The sequence below is a fragment of the Bos indicus genome, chromosome 15, assembly GCF_029378745.1.
Source record: "Bos indicus isolate NIAB-ARS_2022 breed Sahiwal x Tharparkar chromosome 15, NIAB-ARS_B.indTharparkar_mat_pri_1.0, whole genome shotgun sequence".
In the NCBI taxonomy this organism is placed as follows: domain Eukaryota; kingdom Metazoa; phylum Chordata; class Mammalia; order Artiodactyla; family Bovidae; genus Bos; species Bos indicus.
Window position 1 is genome coordinate 49,160,359 of NC_091774.1, and position 20,145 is coordinate 49,180,503.

The 20,145-nt window shown below is 37.2% G+C and overlaps 1 protein-coding gene and 1 pseudogene across 1 annotated transcript; both read left to right on the top strand.

The window, feature by feature from the left end:
• Nucleotides 1-2,003: 2,003 nt before the first annotated feature.
• Nucleotides 2,004-6,217, top strand: LOC109568911 (olfactory receptor 52A1-like; annotated as a pseudogene).
• Nucleotides 6,218-16,526: 10,309 nt separating this feature from the next.
• Nucleotides 16,527-17,483, top strand: LOC109568912 (olfactory receptor 52A5-like). The gene has a single exon (XM_019974272.2). It carries the CDS (start codon nt 16,527-16,529, stop codon nt 17,481-17,483), a length of 957 nt encoding a protein of 318 aa, XP_019829831.2.
• The last annotated feature ends 2,662 nt before the right edge of the window (nt 17,484-20,145 follow it).

Genomic DNA, 20,145 nt, shown 5'->3' on the forward strand with positions numbered 1-20,145 from the left:
AGCTGTGAATAAAGTAAAAACAAGGCTTTATTCCAATTAAGTAACACATTTACCTATGTTTCTATATTCTTTAGTTGTTAAAAATGATGTGACAAAGGTTTAGATAGATAATAAATGATCATAAAATGACAAATGATAAAGGTTTAGCTAAATACATACCAATACTATCCCCACCACTGCAGAGGAAGACATTCATTTTCTACTGCTTAGTTTATGTTTGCCTTTCCTTATCAACTTTGTAGACTATCAGCTGATCATATAGATGTGGATATTCTTCCAAGAATTCCATCCTGAATCACTAATCTAACCTTATATCCATTATGATGCCAAAATGTCTTGATTATTATGGTTTTATATTGAGTACTAATTGAAGATATTGGAATAACTCAAAACTTATACTTTTTTAAAGATTACTTTGGATCTGTCACCTTGAGTTTCCTTATAAAATATAGAATCAGTTTCTGAATTATTGGCAAAATATGTGTTGGGATTCTTATAGGATAAATTGAAAGGAACTGACATCTTAACAATATTCCAAGATATATATAGGTGACAGGTCTCTGTTGCTTTAGTTCTTATCTACTGTCTCTCAACAATGTTTGTAATTTTCAGTACAGAATTTTGTGTTTTATTTTATCATACACAGAATTGGATCTTAATGTAACATGTTTTTATTCTCTATTACTAATTATTATTTTTTACTTTCCAGTTATTTTTTCCAGTAACAAGAACTATTATATAACAATTATATGATACAAAACACTTTTCATATGAAACTTATATCTTATAACCTTGTTAATATCACTTATGACAAAGGCCATTACTTTTATTAATATACTCTTTAAGACTTTTCAAATTAAAAATTGTGCCCATTACAAATAAAGTATAAATTTGGCATCATGTGTGTCAGCCTTGCACACAAATGAAAATATTACCATTCTCTGATCCAATATTCTATTCTTCTGGGAGTTATGAACCCATTCCAGTATTTTTGCTGGAGAAATCCCATGGACAGAGTCTAAGACTGGTGGGTTACGATCCTTGGAGTCGCAAACAGTTGGACATGACTTAACAACTGAGTACATCAATTCATAAAATAAGAGTTATAGCTATTTATCAGAACCTTATCATAACTTTTAATTTCTAATTGAGTTCTTTTAAACCATTGGATTAGTGAAGATTCTCCAAAGTAGCAGAGCCAATAGGATGTAGATGGATAGACAGATTTATTGATGGATTTAGAGACACAGAGAGATTGATAGGGCTTCCCTGTTGGTTCAGCAGTAAAGCATCTGCCTGCAATGCAGGAGATGGGGGTTTATTCCTTGGGTGGGTAAGATCTCCTGGAGGAGGGCATGGCAACCCACTCCCATATTCTTGCCTGTAGAACTTCACGTACATAGGGGACTGGTGGGTTACAGTCCATAATATCTCAAAGAGTAGGATACAACTGTTAACATGCATGCACACATGTAATAAAAGAACATTATAGGTTCAGATTTTTCTTTCCAGAATTCCTTCATTGAAAGGAAGAGTCAAATATTTAAAATATTTATTTAAGAAAAATTAAAAACATTTGTTTTGATTACATTTAATTAAAAACATTTAAAAACTGAATTCATTGGCAAAGGAGCATGTCTATATTTAATTAGACTTTAGACATTTTTTGTTAATGAAAACAGTATAAAAGGAACTCTATATGAAAAAAAATGGTGTATATAAATGTCTCTTATTTAGCCTTTTAGGAAAGAGAAGAGTAAGGAGGTGTCTGCGAGTTGTGGTAATGCTTTCAGGGATAATAGGTGTGGGTGAACCCAAGATGACAAAACTAAAATCTGCTGGGTCTCCTGTGGTTTGACTGCTGGCTAACAAATCCCTCACTTAAGGGTTATAAATTGTCTTTCTCCACACATTCATTACCGATATTAAAATTGATAGCTAACAGCTTTCTTCTTCAATTCAAACTGATTAAATTGATGTTATGCCTCCAAATAATACAGATCATGGTTTTATTGGAGGAAGAACACAAAAACATGATCTCAGACAAACGTATAGAAGATGAAGAAGGTCTGTATTACAGAGATAAGAGAAAACCGTGAAAGGCTGTCCCTGAGATGTCCACCCATTGCGGATGGTTCCAGCACCAAATGGATGTGGGATTTTGACATTGGCCAGGTGCTGTTACAGATGGTCCAGATAGAAAGCACTGCAGAATAAATAATAAAAAATGTTAAGAAGAGTTGGTGTTTGATAAGAGTTTAGTGTGGTTGATATGAAGGATAGTGCTCTTCAGATATCTGGTAAGAGCAGAACCAGTTTCCAACTTTTGACAAGTAAGCTCACTATTCCCAAGTTTACCTCAGTAACTTTTCGTTACCAGCTATAATCACTCCATCCTATCAACCCTGTGCTCACTTAGGTACTTCCCACCTGCCATCCCACTATCTGTACCTGTCAGACCATGCTCAAATGTTGCCTCTTCCTCTTGAAAAAGTGACACCCTGATCGTTCTTAAAGGATTCCTATTCTATCCCTGATTATCTTTGAGACAGAAAAACTTTACTACTGTTAGAGTCAATGATGTATGAACTGACCATAAAATGAGTCATTGGGGTGCTAACCTACAGGTATCCAACAGCTTAGTTTAGTGACCAATCTATCCTAAAATACACGGTAACTGATACAGACTTCCTGCATTAAAGTGATTCTGGCTGACTTGTTTCTTTCACTTGAGGTTAAGCACCACGAACCACAGCTGCTTCCTGCATTACTGCCCTATTTGTTGACACTCAGTATAGTGTTAGCTGATCATGAGTTTACTGACATAAACCAATTTTACTGAAAAGTCTATGAAAGAATGAAATAACCAAACCTTATTTTAACAGCTTTACTAATATTCCTCTAATACATGATTTGAGAACTTCTTGATTCAAAATATATAATGGTTAATGGATAATGACTTTGATCAGATAACTTTCATATAACACATAAGATCAAAACCTTTCAGAAAAAATTCAGTTATCAGTGAATTGAGTATGATTAAATTTCTTTGCTTATTTTAAATTTATCTTCTTAAACATTTCCCCTCTCAGCTCTCTTCCATTTATAGTTCTATATTTAATTTCTTTTAAGGAACATGTCCCTCCAAGCCTTCATTTTCTATCAACTTCTTATGCCTGAGCCCACAAAAATGACCCATGTTCCAGATTATCTATTTCTCATTAAGAATTAATGAGCCTAAATTAATCAAGTCTCATGGAAATGATAGCTCTGGAAAGTTTAAATGCAAGAACAAAGTCTCTATTCTGATTGATTTACCCATTTACTCATGTTCCTTGGCTTCCCTGGTGGCTGGGACATCAAGAATCTGCCTCCAATATGAGAGACCTGGGTTCAATCCCTGGATCAGGAAGATCCCCTGGAGAAGGGATTGGCTAACCACTCTAGTATTCTTGCCTGGAGAATCCCATGGACAGAGGAGCTTGGTGGGCTACAGTCCATGGGGTCACAAAGAGTCGGACATGACTGAACAACTAGCACACACACAACAGATGTTCCTATATCCTTTAGTTATAAAGGATGAGTCCCTCCTTACCTCTACATTTGTCTGCTCTTCTCTTGCTTCCTCAAGGTCCCTCCACTCTAATTACCTTGTTATGTGTATTACAGAATTTATTTTATATATTTTAGCCACAGAAATTTAAGTATTTCCACTATTAGAAACAGCAAAAACTAACCACAGTTTTATTAGAAAAGTAAAAACGTAGCAAGAAATCTTGACCCAGATTCTGCAAATGTACACAGATTTGAATGACCTTTCCTAAAACTCTTCCTCACATTCTCCTGAAAAGACATCTCATCTGACACAGAGGCAGACAACATAGATCCATACATAGACAAAAACAGTTTGCTTTTAAGTAACAAAATGTATGTTTACTCTTTTTCTTAGAGAGCATTCTGCACTAATGTAACAGTTGAACTCTTACTAGCCCAGACCAGCTGTTTTTGACTGAGAGACAATTGAGATTAACAGAATACTGAATGGCACCCCACTCCAGTACTCTTGTCTGGAAAATCCCATGGACGGAGGAGCCTGGTAGGCTACAGTCCATGTGGTCGCGAAGAGTCGGACACGACTGAGCGACTTCACTTTCACTTTTCACTTTCATGCATTGGAGAAGGAAATGGCAACCCACTCCAATGTTCTTGCCTGAAGAATCCCAGAGACGGGGGAGCCTGGTGGGCTTCCATCTATGGGGTCGCACAGAGTCGGACACGACTGAAGTGACTTAGCAGCAGCAGCAGCAGAAGCAGTAACTGGAATGTGAAATATGGAGAGAATCACCAACCTCTGACTAAAACATAATTGCCAAGTAAAATAAACAAGTATACTTTTTTGGTGCACAGTTTTGAAATGAAATAACAGACAAGATAGCAGTTGATTCCCTTACTTAGGAATTTAGCCGGTTCTATGTAACATTATTTTTCTGGGCTCCAAAATCACTGCAGATGGTGACTGCAGCCATGAAATTAAAAGAGCTTACTCCTTGGAAGGAAAGTTATGACTAACCTAGATAGCACTTTGCCAACAAAGGTTTGTCTAGTCAAGGCTATGGTTTTTCTTGTGGTCATGTATGGATGTGAGAGCTGGACTGCGAAGAAGGCTGAGTGCCAAAGAATTGATGTTTTTGAACTGTGGTGTTGGAGAAGACTCTTGAGAGTCCCTTGGACTGCAAGGAGATCCAACCAGTCCATTCTAAAGGAGATCAGCCCTGGGATTTCTTTAGAAGGAATGATGCTAAAGCTGAAACTCCAGTACTTTGGCCACCTCATGCAAAGAGTTGACTCATTGGAAAAGACTCTGATGCTGGGAGGGATTGGGGGCAGGAGAAGAAGGGGACAACAGAGGATGAGATGGCTAGATGGCATTACTGACTCGATGGACATGAGTCTGAGTGAACTCAGGGAGTTGGTGATGGACAGGGAGGCCTGGCGTGCTGCAATTCATGAGGTCACAAAGAGTTGGACACGACTGAGTGACTGATCTGATCTGATATAACACAGTTGCATATCATATTTTTTGTTCTTGTGGATGCCTTTCCTAAAAAAAATGATGTGTCTTTATGGATCTTTCTTTTACCTTCTATATATGAATGAGTTGGATGATGTATTTTGAGCTCTACCAAAATCATATACACTCAGTACGATGACTTTGGATGAAATAGGAAGTAGGAGAGGTAGTAGCACTGACAGAGAAATGTTTTTTGTTTGCGTCAGGAGACCCAAGGACACTGCCTATTTCCAACATCATAGTCTTCATGCCCTCTGTGTTGACACTAATAGGGATCCCAGGCCTAGAGTCTGTGCAGTGTTAGATTGGGATTCCATTCTGTGTCCTGTATCTCATTGCTATGATCAGAAATGCCTTGCTTATGATCATCATCAAATGAGATCCCAGCCTCCATGACCCCAAGTACATTTTCCAAGGCATGCTAGGAGTCACAGATATTGTACTTCTTACCAGTATTGTGCCCAAGATGCTTGGAACCTTCTGTTTCATGTACCAAAAATATATTTTGATTCTTGCCTGCTTCAAATGTGGCTCAGTCACACATTTCAGGGCATGGAATCAGACATCTTGCTGGCCATGGCCCTGGACCACTATGTAGTCATCTGTTATCCACTCAGACATGCTGCAATCTTACCTACTTTCTAGCCACCCAAATAGCAGCTGCAGTAACACTCAGGACTGCCATTCTTATAACCCCATCCTTAGTACTGATAAAGTTCAAGTTTCAGTTTTATTATAGAGCAGTCATCTCCCACTCCTACTGTAAGCATATAGCCATTGTGAAACTTGCTGCAGAAAATATCAGGGTCAACAAAATCTATGGTATGTTTGTGGCTTTCAACATCACAGTGTTTGAGCCCACATTCATTACATTGTCCTATATGCAGATATTTATCACAGTTTTTTGATTTCCCCAAAAGGAGGCCAGGTTGAAAGCATTAAATACTTGCATTGCTCACATCTGTGACTTTCTCCGGTTCTACCTCGTTGGTTTCTTCTCATTCTTTGCACATAGGTTTGGTTCTCACATCCCACCTTATATTCACATCCTCTTTTCTGTTGGTTCCTCCATTTCTCAATCCACTTGTCTATGGTGCAAAGACCAAGCAGATCTGTATCCATAGGGTAAAAATGTTCTGTTTATAAAGTTTACCGTGAATAATACTTTCAGGCTTTTTCTTTTGTGCAATAGTAACAATCTTTCAAAACAAAACAACAAAAATCCGTGTTATTTGTGAATCCAGAATATTCTAATTGTTATTTTTTACTGTTGTTATTTTTAATTTGCCAGCATGTAAGCTGGTTTCCAGATTCTATTTGCCCATGACAATTATATGTCAGAAGGATTATGGACTCTACTTGGTTAATGAGAATAAGAAACATAAAACAATACAATAGTGAATATGTGTCTTTTCCTTTTCTTGCAGAAATTATGATGTAATGAAAAATTCAGGCAGGGATTTGTAGGTGCAAATAGTGTTATATTACTCAAATGGATTGTTTCATATTTATTCTGATATTGTGAAAAATTATTTAAGCTTTAAAACAAATGATTTGTGTATATGTGTTAGACTTCAACATAAAGCTTTAAAATAGTAAGAAAATAAATCCTTAGAAATGAAAACAAAAGATAGAAGAAAATCTGAGGAATTCCTGTAGGTTAAAGAAGTCTAAAGAGATATGAACTGGACATGGAACAACAGACTGGTTCCAAATAGGAAAAGGAGTAAGTCAAGGCTCTATATTGTCACCCTGCTTATTTAACTTATATGCAGAGTACATCATGAGAAACGCTGAACTGGAAGAAACACAAGCTGGAATCAAGATTGCCGGGAGAAATATCAATAACCTCAGATATGCAGATGACACCACCCTTATGGCAGAAAGTGAAGAGGAACTCAAAAGCCTCTTGATGAAAGTGAGAGTGGAGAGTGAAAAAGTTGGCTTAAAGCTCAACATTCAGAAAACGAAGATCATGGCATCTGGTCCCATCACTTCATGGGAAATAGACGGGGAAACAGTGGAAACAGTGTCAGACTTTATTTTTCTGGGCTCCAAAATCACTGCAGATGGTGACTGCAGCCATGAAATTAAAAGACGCTTACTCTTTGGAAGGAAAGTTATGACCAACCTAGATAACATATTCAAAAGCAGAGACATTACTTTGCCAACAAAGGTTCGTCTAGTCAAGGCTATGGTTTTTCCTGTGGTCATGTATGGATGTGAGAGTTGGACTGTGAAGAAGGCTGGGCGCTGAAGAATTGATGCTTTTGAACTGTGGTGTTGGAGAAGACTCTTTGAGAGTCCCTTGGACTGCAAGGAGATCCAACCATTCCATTCTGAAGGAGATCAGCCCTGGGATTCCTTTGGAAGGAATGATGCTAAAGCTGAAACTCCAGTACTTTGGCCACGTCATGGGAAGAGTTGACTCACTGGAAAAGACTCTGATGCTGGGAGGGATTGGGGGCAGGAGGAGAAGGGGACGACAGAGGATGAGATGGCTGGATGGCATCACTGACTCAATGGACGTGAGTCTGGGTGAACTCCAGGAGTTGGTGATGGACAGGGAAGCCTGGCGTGCTGCGATTCATGGGGTCACAAAGAGTTGGACATGACTGAGTGACTGATCTGAAATAGATATGATTATTAAATGCACTGTGTTGATCCTGAATCAGATTGTGGACAGTTAGACTATTTGTCTGCAGAAGGAAATGGCAGCCTACTCCAGTATTCATGCCTGGAAAATTCCATGGACAAAGGAGCCTTGTAGGCTGTAGTCCATGGGGTCACAGAAGGACTGAGCAACAAACACTTCACTTTCCCTCTCTCAATCTTATGAAAAATAAAATGGTTTCTTTCTCATCTTCCATTTGCTTGGGTTTTTGGTTGCTTAGTCACTAAGTTATGTCCAACTGTTTGCGACAACATGAATATACAAATAAATTAGAGTGGTCTATATTATACACAGCATGAGGGCTACTAGGAGGGGTAGAGAAAAAAAAGGGAAATGGCTAAACTCCTTAAAGGAAATGCCTAACTAGAATCTAAAAGCAAGAAAGCAGTCAAGTGGGGTGACGGGGGGGTGGGGTGGGGTGGGGAATGCACATTTGCATATGTAATATTAGTCGTGTAATACACGACACACTTTAATTATGAATAAATGCATAATAAATGGAACATTCAGAAAATAAATGCATAAAAATCCTACCAAATTTTCATAATAAGCATTTATTCTCAGAACAGTAATAATAATAATGACAATAATTTACATGATTTCCTAATGAGGGAATGTAGAGGAAGAGGTGTTCCAAACTCAAAAAACTTATTTCACAGCTATCAAATGATATTTCCTGCTTTTTAATTATTTTTAATTTATTTTTAGAACAGTTTAAGGTGTTTACCAAAAAGTTGAGTAGAATGCCGAATTCCAATATAAACTTTTTCCCCAGGATAAATATTTAACAACTATATTTGAGCTTAGTTGCCATCTTGATCATTAAATCACATCACCACAATTATTTTATGTATTCTAAATTTAAAAGCATATATCTATTAATTTTTTTAGTATGGTTTCTGTATACTATAATGAATCTTTTTTAAAATTTATTGAAATATAATTTACATACCATTTAGCACAATCTTTTAAGAGTATACAACTCTGGCTTTTGAATGTCCAAACAATTGGACATTCATCACTATTATCAAATCCCTGAACATTTTCATCATCCCAATAAAGATATTCCATCCCCCTTTAGCAGCCATTCCGCATTCTTTTGCCCCCATTTCATGGCACACATTACTTGACTTTTTGCATCTGTGTCTGTGATTTCACTTCTCTGGACATCTCATATAAGTGAAATGAAACAATATTTGACCTTTTATGACTGGCTGCTTTCACTTAGACTAATGTTCCCAAGGTTCATTTGGATTGTAGCATAAATAAGAGTTTCATTTATCTTCATATTTGAATGACATTCTAATGCATGAGATACCTGAGTCTACTCTTGCACCAAGGAAACAGAGCTCTGCCAGGGTCCAGCCCCGGTGGATCCAGGGAATTCGAAGGGGAGACGGCTTCGGCAGTCAGGATACGATAGAATTAAAGATATAAAGAGTGATCAAATAAGGATAGCTCAGTGAGAAAATGCAGTGGAGAAAAGAGGCTGAATAACTTGGTTTATGTGGAAAGCTAATAAAATTCCAAAATAAGGAATTTGTGTCACCTATGTAGGCTGCAGGCATCCTTCCATTCTCCCGAAGGAGAGGAGACACTAAGGCCTCCCTGGTCAGATCTTAGAAGCCCAGGCATAATTAGTAGGCTTGACGAGCCTCCATGGTCCAGATGGGAATTCAGCCAGAAGGTGAGAGAAAGAACGACATGGGGAGACCAAGCTTCAGTGAACAAGGCCTGCACTTTATTTTCCAAAGTAGTTTTTATACCTTAAGTTGTGCATAGATGATAATGGGGGAAGGTCAGCAGTCCTTGATCCTTATCGAAGCCAGGCTTTCAAACTTATCATATGCAAAAGTTTAGGTGATTTACATCATCTTCTGGCCAGGGGCCCTGTCAACACTTTAAGATCCTTTCTTCAGAAAACTTATTTTTCTCTAAAGGTGATTATTCTAAAGTCAGGCACCACCCTCTGAAAGTATTAGATAAAGTTGCATTCCTATAGGGCAAGGGTGTGGTGGGCTATAACAAGAAAAGAATTAACTCAAGGGTCCAAGGTTACAAACATTAAAGCTACTACTTACATTCCTGTACACCAATTATATTAATCAATACACTGCCAGGGACACAGTAGGTAAGGGATATGGAAACTTAGCAGCAAACATTGGCCCAAAAAGTGAAAAACCCTTCACCAATACAATTTCTAATCAAACTTTTAACTGCTCAAAGGAATCTGTATTTAGACAGTTTAGAACATCTCATGTCTCTCATGGTTGGGAGGCTCTGAACAATCACATGTAGCTGGAAGAACCTGTTCAGGCAGTCTAGAGGACTTCTAAAGGAGTTTGTAGGTTGAAACACTCTTGTCACGCCCAGGAATTTTATTAACTGGAACTGTAAGTTAACTCTTTTTCAGAGTGAGGTGGTGGGGGACAGCCCCCCGTAATGTCAGAAGTGTAGGTGAGAGCACAAAGCAGTAAAGTAGGCAGATTCTGGTTTTGGGGGTAGATGCTTGAGAATTTCCAGGGGGACTCCTGAGGCTTGATACTGCCTTTGCGTATGCCAAGCCTCCTTCCTCATGACCTTTGCCACGAGCGGAGTTCCTCACGCTGGCTCCAGGCAGATCTCTCTCCATATAAGCTTTGCTATGATCCCTCTCTCTCTGCCTGGTAATGACATCCATTTTCACTCAGAAAACTCCACAAGGGATGTCCAGGCTTGTTTTTATTTTTCACATTTCACTCAAACTTATTTCTTTTTATTTGACTATGTGCACTGGTTTTGGGTTTTATTTCTCCGGTGCAGATACTCAGCTGTGGCTGATTTCAATCTACTGATGTGAATCGCTGAGTGCCCAGGTGTGAAGACATGCACATACCCTGATCAAGGCTGAGCTGGCTTATCTGTATATCTGCCTTCAATCCTATACCATTGCTTTTTCTAAGATGATGATGATTTTATTGCTGTTTAATAAGAGGATGTGGTCAGTGAGTCTCCTAATTCAAAAGGAATAGAGCTTCTAAATAGGACCTGACCCAATTACATAGGGCAAAACCAGTGTGATTTTAATTAAGGCCTTTAGATAATCCAGGGTTGATAACTTCTCTCTTGTACTTTTCAGAAAACTGAAATGTTTTCCTTCCTCCTTTTGATGCTAAAGTTTAAAATCCCTACTGTGAGTCATAAACCTTGATTAAACCAAGTAAGTATAATACCTGACATAAATAACAGTTTCAGGTTGGGAAATTGATATAAACTTTATAAGGACATAAAAATTTTGAAAATGTATACCATTTTTTCATGATCACTCTGAACATAACTAGGACAGTTTGGAGAGAGATGGTTTGGAATCAGAAAAGATTTATGTCACCAGATTTTGTCCAGAAGAAAATCAGAAACTGACTGGTAACTGAGGCTCTGAGGTGAACATTCCCAGTCAGTCCCAACCATGTGCATAAAGAAGAAATATTTGTACCCCAACTAGAATTAAATTACAAAAATACATATTTTCACTTCTCTTCCAGCATGTCCATGCTGATCAATCTGAATATCTCAAGATGTGATTGTATACCTTTATTATTTCATTATTTTTTTAATAAGCATCATTGATTTTTTTTTAATGTGTGTGGTCTTGGGACAATGTCTTCTCTTTTAAAAGGAGACTCATTTTATTTCCCAGTCCCAGAGTGAAACCAAAGTTTGAGAAATTTTTCTAGGTGAAAAACCATTAGAGAATAAATCTTGTATGTTCTGAACAACAGTGTGCCTTTTTCATTCTTGTCTCCAGTGAACCCAAAAGCTCACCAGGGACTGGTAAAAACCAGTCCCCCAGGTGCATGCTACAGTACAAAACATTCATCCTTCACTATCTGAAACGTCAGATCATTTTCTGCTTTATGATTTCGACCTGTATCATCACAGAGGATTCCTGGTAAGTCTTTGGGTTTGAAATTCTGCACTGAGTGTGGGAAACTGGAGGCTTGCTTTTATTATATATATATATGTATATATATATATACACATACATACACACACACACACACACACATACACACACAACTTGATCATATAATTCCAGGATAAAAAATATATAATCTTACAGTAATTAAGTGATGAAACGCTAGGAAGATGTGCCCTATGCTTTTCACAGCATTTCAGAATCAATTAAGCCATGCTTGGTGACAAACTGTTAAGTGAGATTGACAAAATGAAGGACCTTTAGAGAATAATATGCGTGCTGATAGATGAATGGAAAGCTTATTTGTTAAGAGATCAGGAAATTATACATGTTTAGACTAGAAAAGATGCAGGAAGAAAAGATACCCTTCAAGTAATTCAGTAGAAATCCTCTTTCAGATAAAATGCTCTTTTAATATCTGGAGTGATTTGTGAGAAAAAGGTAAAAGTTCATTTATTAAAAACTGGCATTTATTGACAGATCAATACATCTTATGTTTCCTTCCAAATATTTAGATGGATTATGTCATAGAATACTCACAATCACACTGTAATATGTTTCTATCCATGAATATGTCCTTAGTAATGAAATCAAAACCATGTAAAGTTTCATAACTGTCTGTGTTGAATTTAAACTCTGTTGACTGACTTCAGATCCTGTGCAATTCACTGCCGTGACTCATAGCTAATGTGTGTCGTTGGATTGCATATTTGGGAATTTAATAAGGAATTTAGAAGGAGCCCATTTAAGGATGTTGTACAGAAGATCTGTTTGACATTCAGACCTGACCTGAAATATGGCAAGCTATCTGAGAAAACAGAGAGTCCTCTGTCACTGGAGGACTTGAGATAGAGCTCAGTGGGTGAATGTCAGAGAGTTCATTGAGGAAAAATTCCTGAGATTGTAAGGAGTGTGGATTTAGAGCCCTGAATTCCTTAAACCTTTTAGATCCTGAAATTCAGTTTGAATCAAAATTGGACCTGTATGTAACACTAATAATTCAAGTTTTATGCTATAAAGATGACCAAAGTATATTTACCCTTATGAATTTATGAATTCATAAGGGTAAGGCTTATGAATTTCAGCATTTAAGATATCTTTATTCTCTTTCTAAACAAACACATCTATGCACACAAAGTTCCTTTCAGCTTGTCTTTTGTCATTCATTGCTATAATTCTCAACCAAGGAACACTCAGCCTCATCCCTTCCAATTTCTGTTACATAAAGACAATGAGTCCAATGCAAAACAGATTTTGCATTCTTTTTATTCTTTTGTAGACCACATCTCCTCATGATATAATGTATGGACTGTCACAAATATCTTTCTGACTTAGTCTCCCATCCAAGTCTCATCACACTGAGCTGCCATGTCTTTCAAGCCATTCATCGAGCTGCTAGAAGATGAATTTTTTTACCTTCCAAAAAAAGATGATCTTAAATCCTAAAATGTTAAATCATTTGGTTTAAAACATTAACTTCATTTTTTATATTCTTTGCTTTTTATTATCCATAATTTCTGCTTATGAAATATATTACATATGAAACACATTTTTTTTTATATACAGCCCTGCCATAGCTCACAATCTTCTGTGGTTTTTGTACAAACTATTTTCTCTTTGAGTGCCCCCCACGTCTCTTTTATCTGATTATGATTCCACTGAAAAATGATTCCACTTCCTAGGCAAATTATTCTCCCAATTTGATTAAAGGCACATAACTGTTAATTCTTAATCATTAAAGACTGTCTTTTTTTTTTTTTTTCCTGCCCTGTAAGAAAACAGGAGAAGGCAATGGCACCCCACTCTAGTACTCTTGCCTGGAAAGTCCCATGGACGGAGGAGCCTGGTAGGCTGCAGTCCATGGGGTCGCAAAGTCAGACACGACTGAGCGACTTCACTTTCACTTTCGTGCATTGGAGAAGGAAATGACAACCCACTCCAGTGCTCTTGACTGGAGAATCCCAGGAAGAGCGGAGCCTGGTGGGCTGCCGTTTATGGAGTCACACAGAGTCAGACACGCCTGAAGCAACTTAGCAGCAGCAGCAGCAGTAAAAAAACAATACTTACCTGTGGTGGATTCATTTCCATATTTGGCAAAATCAATACAATATTGTAAAGTTTAAAAATAAAATAAAATTTAAAAAAATAACCAAGGAAGCCTTACTGTAGAAGAATATTAGGACTCATAAAGTTAGTGTCAGTGAAAAAAACTAATCTAAGAAATAGAAAGGGCTACAACATAGTAAAAAGCAAAGACATTGCTTTGCTGACAAAGATCTGTATGGTCAACGCTATAGTTTTTCCAGTAGTCACGTATGTATGTGAGAGTTGGACTATAAAGAAGACTGAGAGTCAAATTGATGCTTTGGAACTGTGGTATTGAAGACTCTTGAGAGTCCCTTGGACTACAAGGAGATCAAACCAGTCCATCCTAAGGAAATCAATCCTGAATATTCATTGGAAAGACTGATGCTGAAGCTGAAGTTCCAATAGTTTGGCCACCTGAAGTGAAGAACTGACCCATCGGAAAATACCCTGATGCTGGGAAAGATTGAAGGCAGGAGGAGAAGGGGATGACAGAGGGCTAGATGAGTGGATGGCATCACTTACTCAATGGACATGAGTTAGAGCAAACTCCAGGAGATAGTGAAGGACAGGGAAGCCTGAAGTACTGAAGTCCATGTGGTTACAAAGAGTCAGACATGGATGAGAGACTGAACAACAACAAGAAACAGAAAATGTTATTTGAGCCAAATTGAGGATTATAACTCAGGAATAGCATCTTAAAAAGCTCTCAGAACTTTTCCTCCTGTTAGAACTCAAAGCTACTGCTGCTAAGTCACTTCAGTCGTGTCCAACTCTGTGTGATCCCATAGACAGCCCACCAGGCTCCCCCGTCCCTGGGATTCTCCAGGCAAGAACACTGGAGTGGGTTGCCATTTCCTTCTCCAATGCATGAAAGGGAAAAGTGAAAGTGAAGTCCCTCAGTTGTGTCTTGACTCTTAGCGACCCCATGGACTGCAGCCTACCAGGCTCCTCCATCCTTGGGAATTTCCAGGCAAGAGTACTGGAGTGGAGTGCCATTGCCTTCTCTGAGAACTCAAAGCACAGTTATATAAATTTTTTGAGACAGACAACTGTACCTTAAAAGATGTTTTTTTGACAGTTTACATGATCCATATCTACAAATACAAAGTGGTGGGTTATTCTGAGCCCTTAGAGTTGGACACGACTGAGCAACTTTCATTAGCAGGCAAGAAAAACCCTGAAGACTTTGGAAAATGATAAGACAAAGCCACTCATAAGAGGCCCTGGAAGCATACGGTGTTATGGGTGAAGTAATCACTGAAGGGCAGAGACTAAGAGATGAATCTGCTCCTATGAAAAACAGCTGTATAAAATAAAAATGTTTACCTGGATAGAAATTGTAGTTTTAGTGGCTATAAGATGCCCAAGGCTTTAAGTAAAGGAAACATTAAATTTCATAGAGAGTTGTATGTTACTGCAAATAGTTTAGAAAAACTAAATATTCAGGCTAAATGTTTATTGATAATGAAAGGGAAGCATAGGAGGTATAGGTTGGTACTTGAAGTTGAATACAAGTGATTTGCACACAACAGGGCATAGTGAGAAAAGATCTAAAAGGGAGATCTTCAAGCTAAGGATAAAGGGTAACTTGAAGGATGATAGAGAGGACAAGAACCTGAGATTTTCCTTCAAGCTATCCTTCAAGCTAAGGATAAAAGGTAACACCCATTATCTAAAAAGAAATTATACAAATTAATTTATGTACAAAACAGAAACAGACTCATAGACTTTGAGAATGAGATTAGGGTTGCTGGGGAAAAGGAAGAGGGAAGGGACAGTTTGGAAACAATGTATACAGACTATTATTTTATAGTTGATAACCAACAAGGACCTACTGTATAGCTCATGGAACTATGTTCAGTGTTTTGTGGACGGAATTCTGTTCAATGTTATGTGGTAGCCTGGATAGGAGGGGAGTTTGGGGGAGAACGGATACATGTATATGTAAGGCTGAGCCTCTTCACTGTTCACCTGAGACTATCACAGCATTGTTTGTTAATTGGCTATATCCCAATACAAAATAAAAAGCTTTTTAAAAATCAAAAATAAAATAAAATAAAATTAATGGATTTGTCTTTTCAGAGTTTAAGAAACAGAAGGTAAAGATGTAGAGCTTGTCTTTGGGAAAATACTGAAAATTTGAAAAATTAGATTTAAAGCAGTCTGAGAGTCTATTGCAGAGGGATCCAATAATGAAGAGGCTAACCTAGAAAAAAAAAAAGTGAGTTTCAAAATGAAAAAATATTCTCATTAAACTTGTTTTCTGATTATAATCAAGCAGAATGATTTACCATTGGTATAGATCCTTCATGTCTAATCTAGGTACAATTTAGTTTTTGAAATTCTTTACTCTGAATTAAATGAATTGTTCCCTCAATTTGAATTGGCGGGTCATAAAGACAGTACTGAGGGTGATTAGCAAACACAAGCTAAAGGGAATTTATTTGTTCCAGTATTCAAAGACTAGAAAGAAGTTATCCAGTCCAGTTAATTTTTCTCATTGAAAATGATAAAGGCATGCAGAAACATAGAATCTCATAATTGATCATTGAAAGACATTGGAAAAAGAGATTGAAAATTAGAGAGGAGCCATTGGGACCGATAAAATGGTATCCTCCTAATTGAACTAAAGTATGTTTTACTTAAATAATTTGTCCTTATTTTTAATTTTTTAGACTTAACAGGGAATAGGAGATGAAACAGCGATATCCCTACTTGAGTCTACTGACCAAATCGCCATGCTCGGACCCAATGGCTCAGTCTTCATGCCCTCTGTATTAACACTCATCGGAATTCCTGGCCTGGAGTCAGTGCAATGCTGGATCGGGATTCCATTCTGTGTCATGTACCTTATGGCAGTAATTGGGAATACTCTAATTTTGGTGATAATCAAATATGAAAACAGCCTCCATAGTCCTATGTACATTCTTCTCGCTATGTTGGGGGCCACAGACATTGCACTTAGCACTTGTATTCTCCCCAAAATGTTAGGCATCTTCTGGTTTCACTTGATAGAGATTTCTTTTGAAGCATGTCTTCTACAAATGTGGCTTCTTCACTCATTCCAGGGAATTGAATCAGGTGTCCTGCTGGCGATGGCCCTAGATCGCTATGTGGCCATCTGTAATCCCTTGAGACATGCCAGCATCTTCTCCCAAAAACTCTTGACTCACATTGGGGTTGGGGTGACACTCAGAGCTGCCATACTTGGAGCGCCATGCCTGGTACTAATCAAATATCGTCTCAAATTCTACCGAACCACAGTTGTCTCCCACTCTTACTGTGAGCACATGGCCATTGTGAAGCTGGCTATTGAAGATATACGGATCAACAAGATCTATGGTCTATTTGTTGCCTTCACTATCTTAGGATTTGACATAATCTTTATCACCTTGTCCTACATTCAGATCTTTATCACTGTCTTTCAACTGCCCCAGAAGGAGGCAAGATTCAAAGCCTTTAATACATGTATCGCTCATATTTGTGTCTTCCTGCAGTTCTACCTCCTTGGCTTCTTCTCTTTCTTCACACATAGGTTTGGTTCTCACATACCACCATACGTTCATATCCTTTTATCTAACCTTTACCTGTTAGTTCCACCTTTTCTCAACCCAATCGTCTATGGAGTGAAGACCAAACAAATCCGTGACCATGTGCTAACAATATTTGTATGCTCCAAACATCTTAATCATTAGTGGATCTTTCTAAAGAAAATTTAGGTTAGTTCAAAGTAGCAACATCAATATGCTAAAAGCTAGGTCTTCTACACATTTCTACATCTGAAAAAATATTTTAAATCTCAGATACTCATAATGGAAGGAGACACTTAATAAATCATCCAATACTTAAGAACTTTGGTTTACTACTCTAAAAAACTCTTATATTGTGATTTCCAATTGTTTCCATTATTGTTTTTGCCCTGTACCTTACAACCTAGAGCTTTCTCTTGAGTAACACTTAGACATGCACAGATAAGTAACTTGTAGAAAACAGCAGTTGATCCCAGATAACTTCTAAGGATCATCTCAAACATTCATATCTTCAAACTGTTAATCCAACACTTAGCTGTAATTCTGGCCATGATTCATTTTCTGATATCTCCTTGTGAATCTATATGTTGAAAATTTTAATGACATCTATTTTTGTCTATTTTTTGTCTGAAATACTGATATAAAAATAATGTAAAATCAATAATACCAATGAAAACAACACAAAACCTATAGGATGTAAACTAAATTCTGTAAACATGGAATTAGTGGTATAAGAAAGAAAACACAAAAAAGATTTATAAAAATAAATTAGGTCTATTCACAGATAAAATGTTTTTAGGAAACAAAATTATCATAGGACTTAAATAGAGCACATCCTTCAAGAGGCATTTTAATATGTTAACCCAAATTTGAGTTTTACCCAAATTTGAAGGTTTAAGTTGTAGAATTAAAAATAGAGACAAATAAATTCCAATACTTAAAAATCATTTACCGCAAGTATGTAGAGGACAGTAACTTTGTCTTATTTACACTTGTGTGAACAAGGATAATACCTGAGACTTCTTAAAACTTCAATAAAAATGGCATTGTATAATGAACGATTTAACATTTCTCTATTTTTTATCAATTGTATTCAAGATCAATTAATCTGAAGGCTTTAAGATAACATATAACATTATCTTATCAGCAACATTATCTATCAGCATTATAGAGAGTTTAATCCAATATTATCAATGTAAACAATGATGATGCTCTGAATGAATTAATATATCATCTTAAAATATGAGCTAAAATCAAACCTGTCATGGGAGAAACTGACTTCCAAAAAAAGACTTCAGATCTTTCTTTACTCTTTGCTATTCCTCTGCCCATGCACCTTCATGTTCTCCCAGGATGCTGCACTGGTAGAGATCATGTTTAAATTGTCTTTAATCAATCTTTAACACTGAGGACTCATAAGAGTTTTTAAGAGGAACCAAGTACACAGGGAGGGACATCTCATTTCTAATTTTGGACTGATTTACAGTTCAAGAAAGAAATAAACCAAGGAAACACTTTACTACAATAAAGCAAACAGAACACGCTATTAAAGATATGGAAGTAGAAGAAATTTTGGAATGACATCTTGTTGAATAATGCAGAAATAAATTTGACCCATAAAGTATTTGGCTTTAAAAAGCTCTGTAAATATAAATCATGAACCAAAATGTGAAAAAAATACAGTGAGAGAAGGAATACAAAACTTGTTAATGGATAACCAGATATATGTAAAAGATATATGACTAAATAAAAACTAAATCTAACTATATACTATCTACAAGAGAGTCAACGGATTTAAGAATTATGAACACATGGAGGCTGAAAGTAAATGCGCAGAAGAAACCTCATGACAATGGCAAACAAAAGGCAGGTATGGGGATGCTTTTATCAGACAAAATAAACTTTTAGCTAAAATTGTCAGCATGAGTTCCCTGTAGGTCCAGTGGATAGGACTTAGCACTTTCACTGCCTTGGGCCAGGGATTTGGTCCCTGGTCAGGGAACTAATCACTTCCCAGGTGGCTCAGTGGTAAAGAATCCCCAGCCAATGCAGGAGACACAGGAGATGTGGGTTTGATCCCTGGGTTGGGAAGATCCCCAGAGGAGGAAATGGCAACCCGGCTCCAGTATTCTTGCTTGGAAAATTCCAAGGACAGAGGAGCTTATAATCTAAAGTCCATGGAGTTAGTCTCTGGGCTATATTCCATGGGGTAGCAAAGAGTCAGACAAGACTGAGCAACTAAGCATGCATGCCGAGAATTAAGATCTTGTAAGCTGCAGAACACGGAAAAAAAAAAAAAGTCACTTAAAAGCAAAGACATCACATAATATTAAAAGGGAGAATTCACTATGAAAATACATTATAAATACTAGAGACCCCAAATATGTGAAGCAAGCATCAATATAACTAAAGGGAGATATACACAGCCACACAAAAATTGTAGGAGAGTTCAATATGCCACTTTCAATAGTGAATGGAACATAAAATTCATGTCAGAATTGCCTCATTAAAAGGAAGGGTCACATAGAAGGAATTCTATTTAAATAGAATTCATTAGTATAGAATATGTTTGCATTTAAATAGACTTTATACTTATTTGTCAATGAGAACAACAGAAAAGAAATTCAGCCTATGGTGCTCTGGGAGGGATGGGGTGAAGAGGGAGGTGGGAAGGGGCTTCTGGACAGTGGGACACATGTATATACCCATGGCTGATTCATGTTGATGTATGACAAAAGCCACCATATCGTAAAGTAATTAGCCCCCAATTAAAATAAATAAATTAATTTAAAAAAACCCTCAGCCTATTAAAATTATATCTCTGTAC

Coding starts and splice junctions, on each gene's coding strand:
- LOC109568912 (XM_019974272.2), top strand. CDS start 16,527: ATGCTCGGACCCAATGGCTCAGTCTTCATGCCCTCTGTATTAACACTC.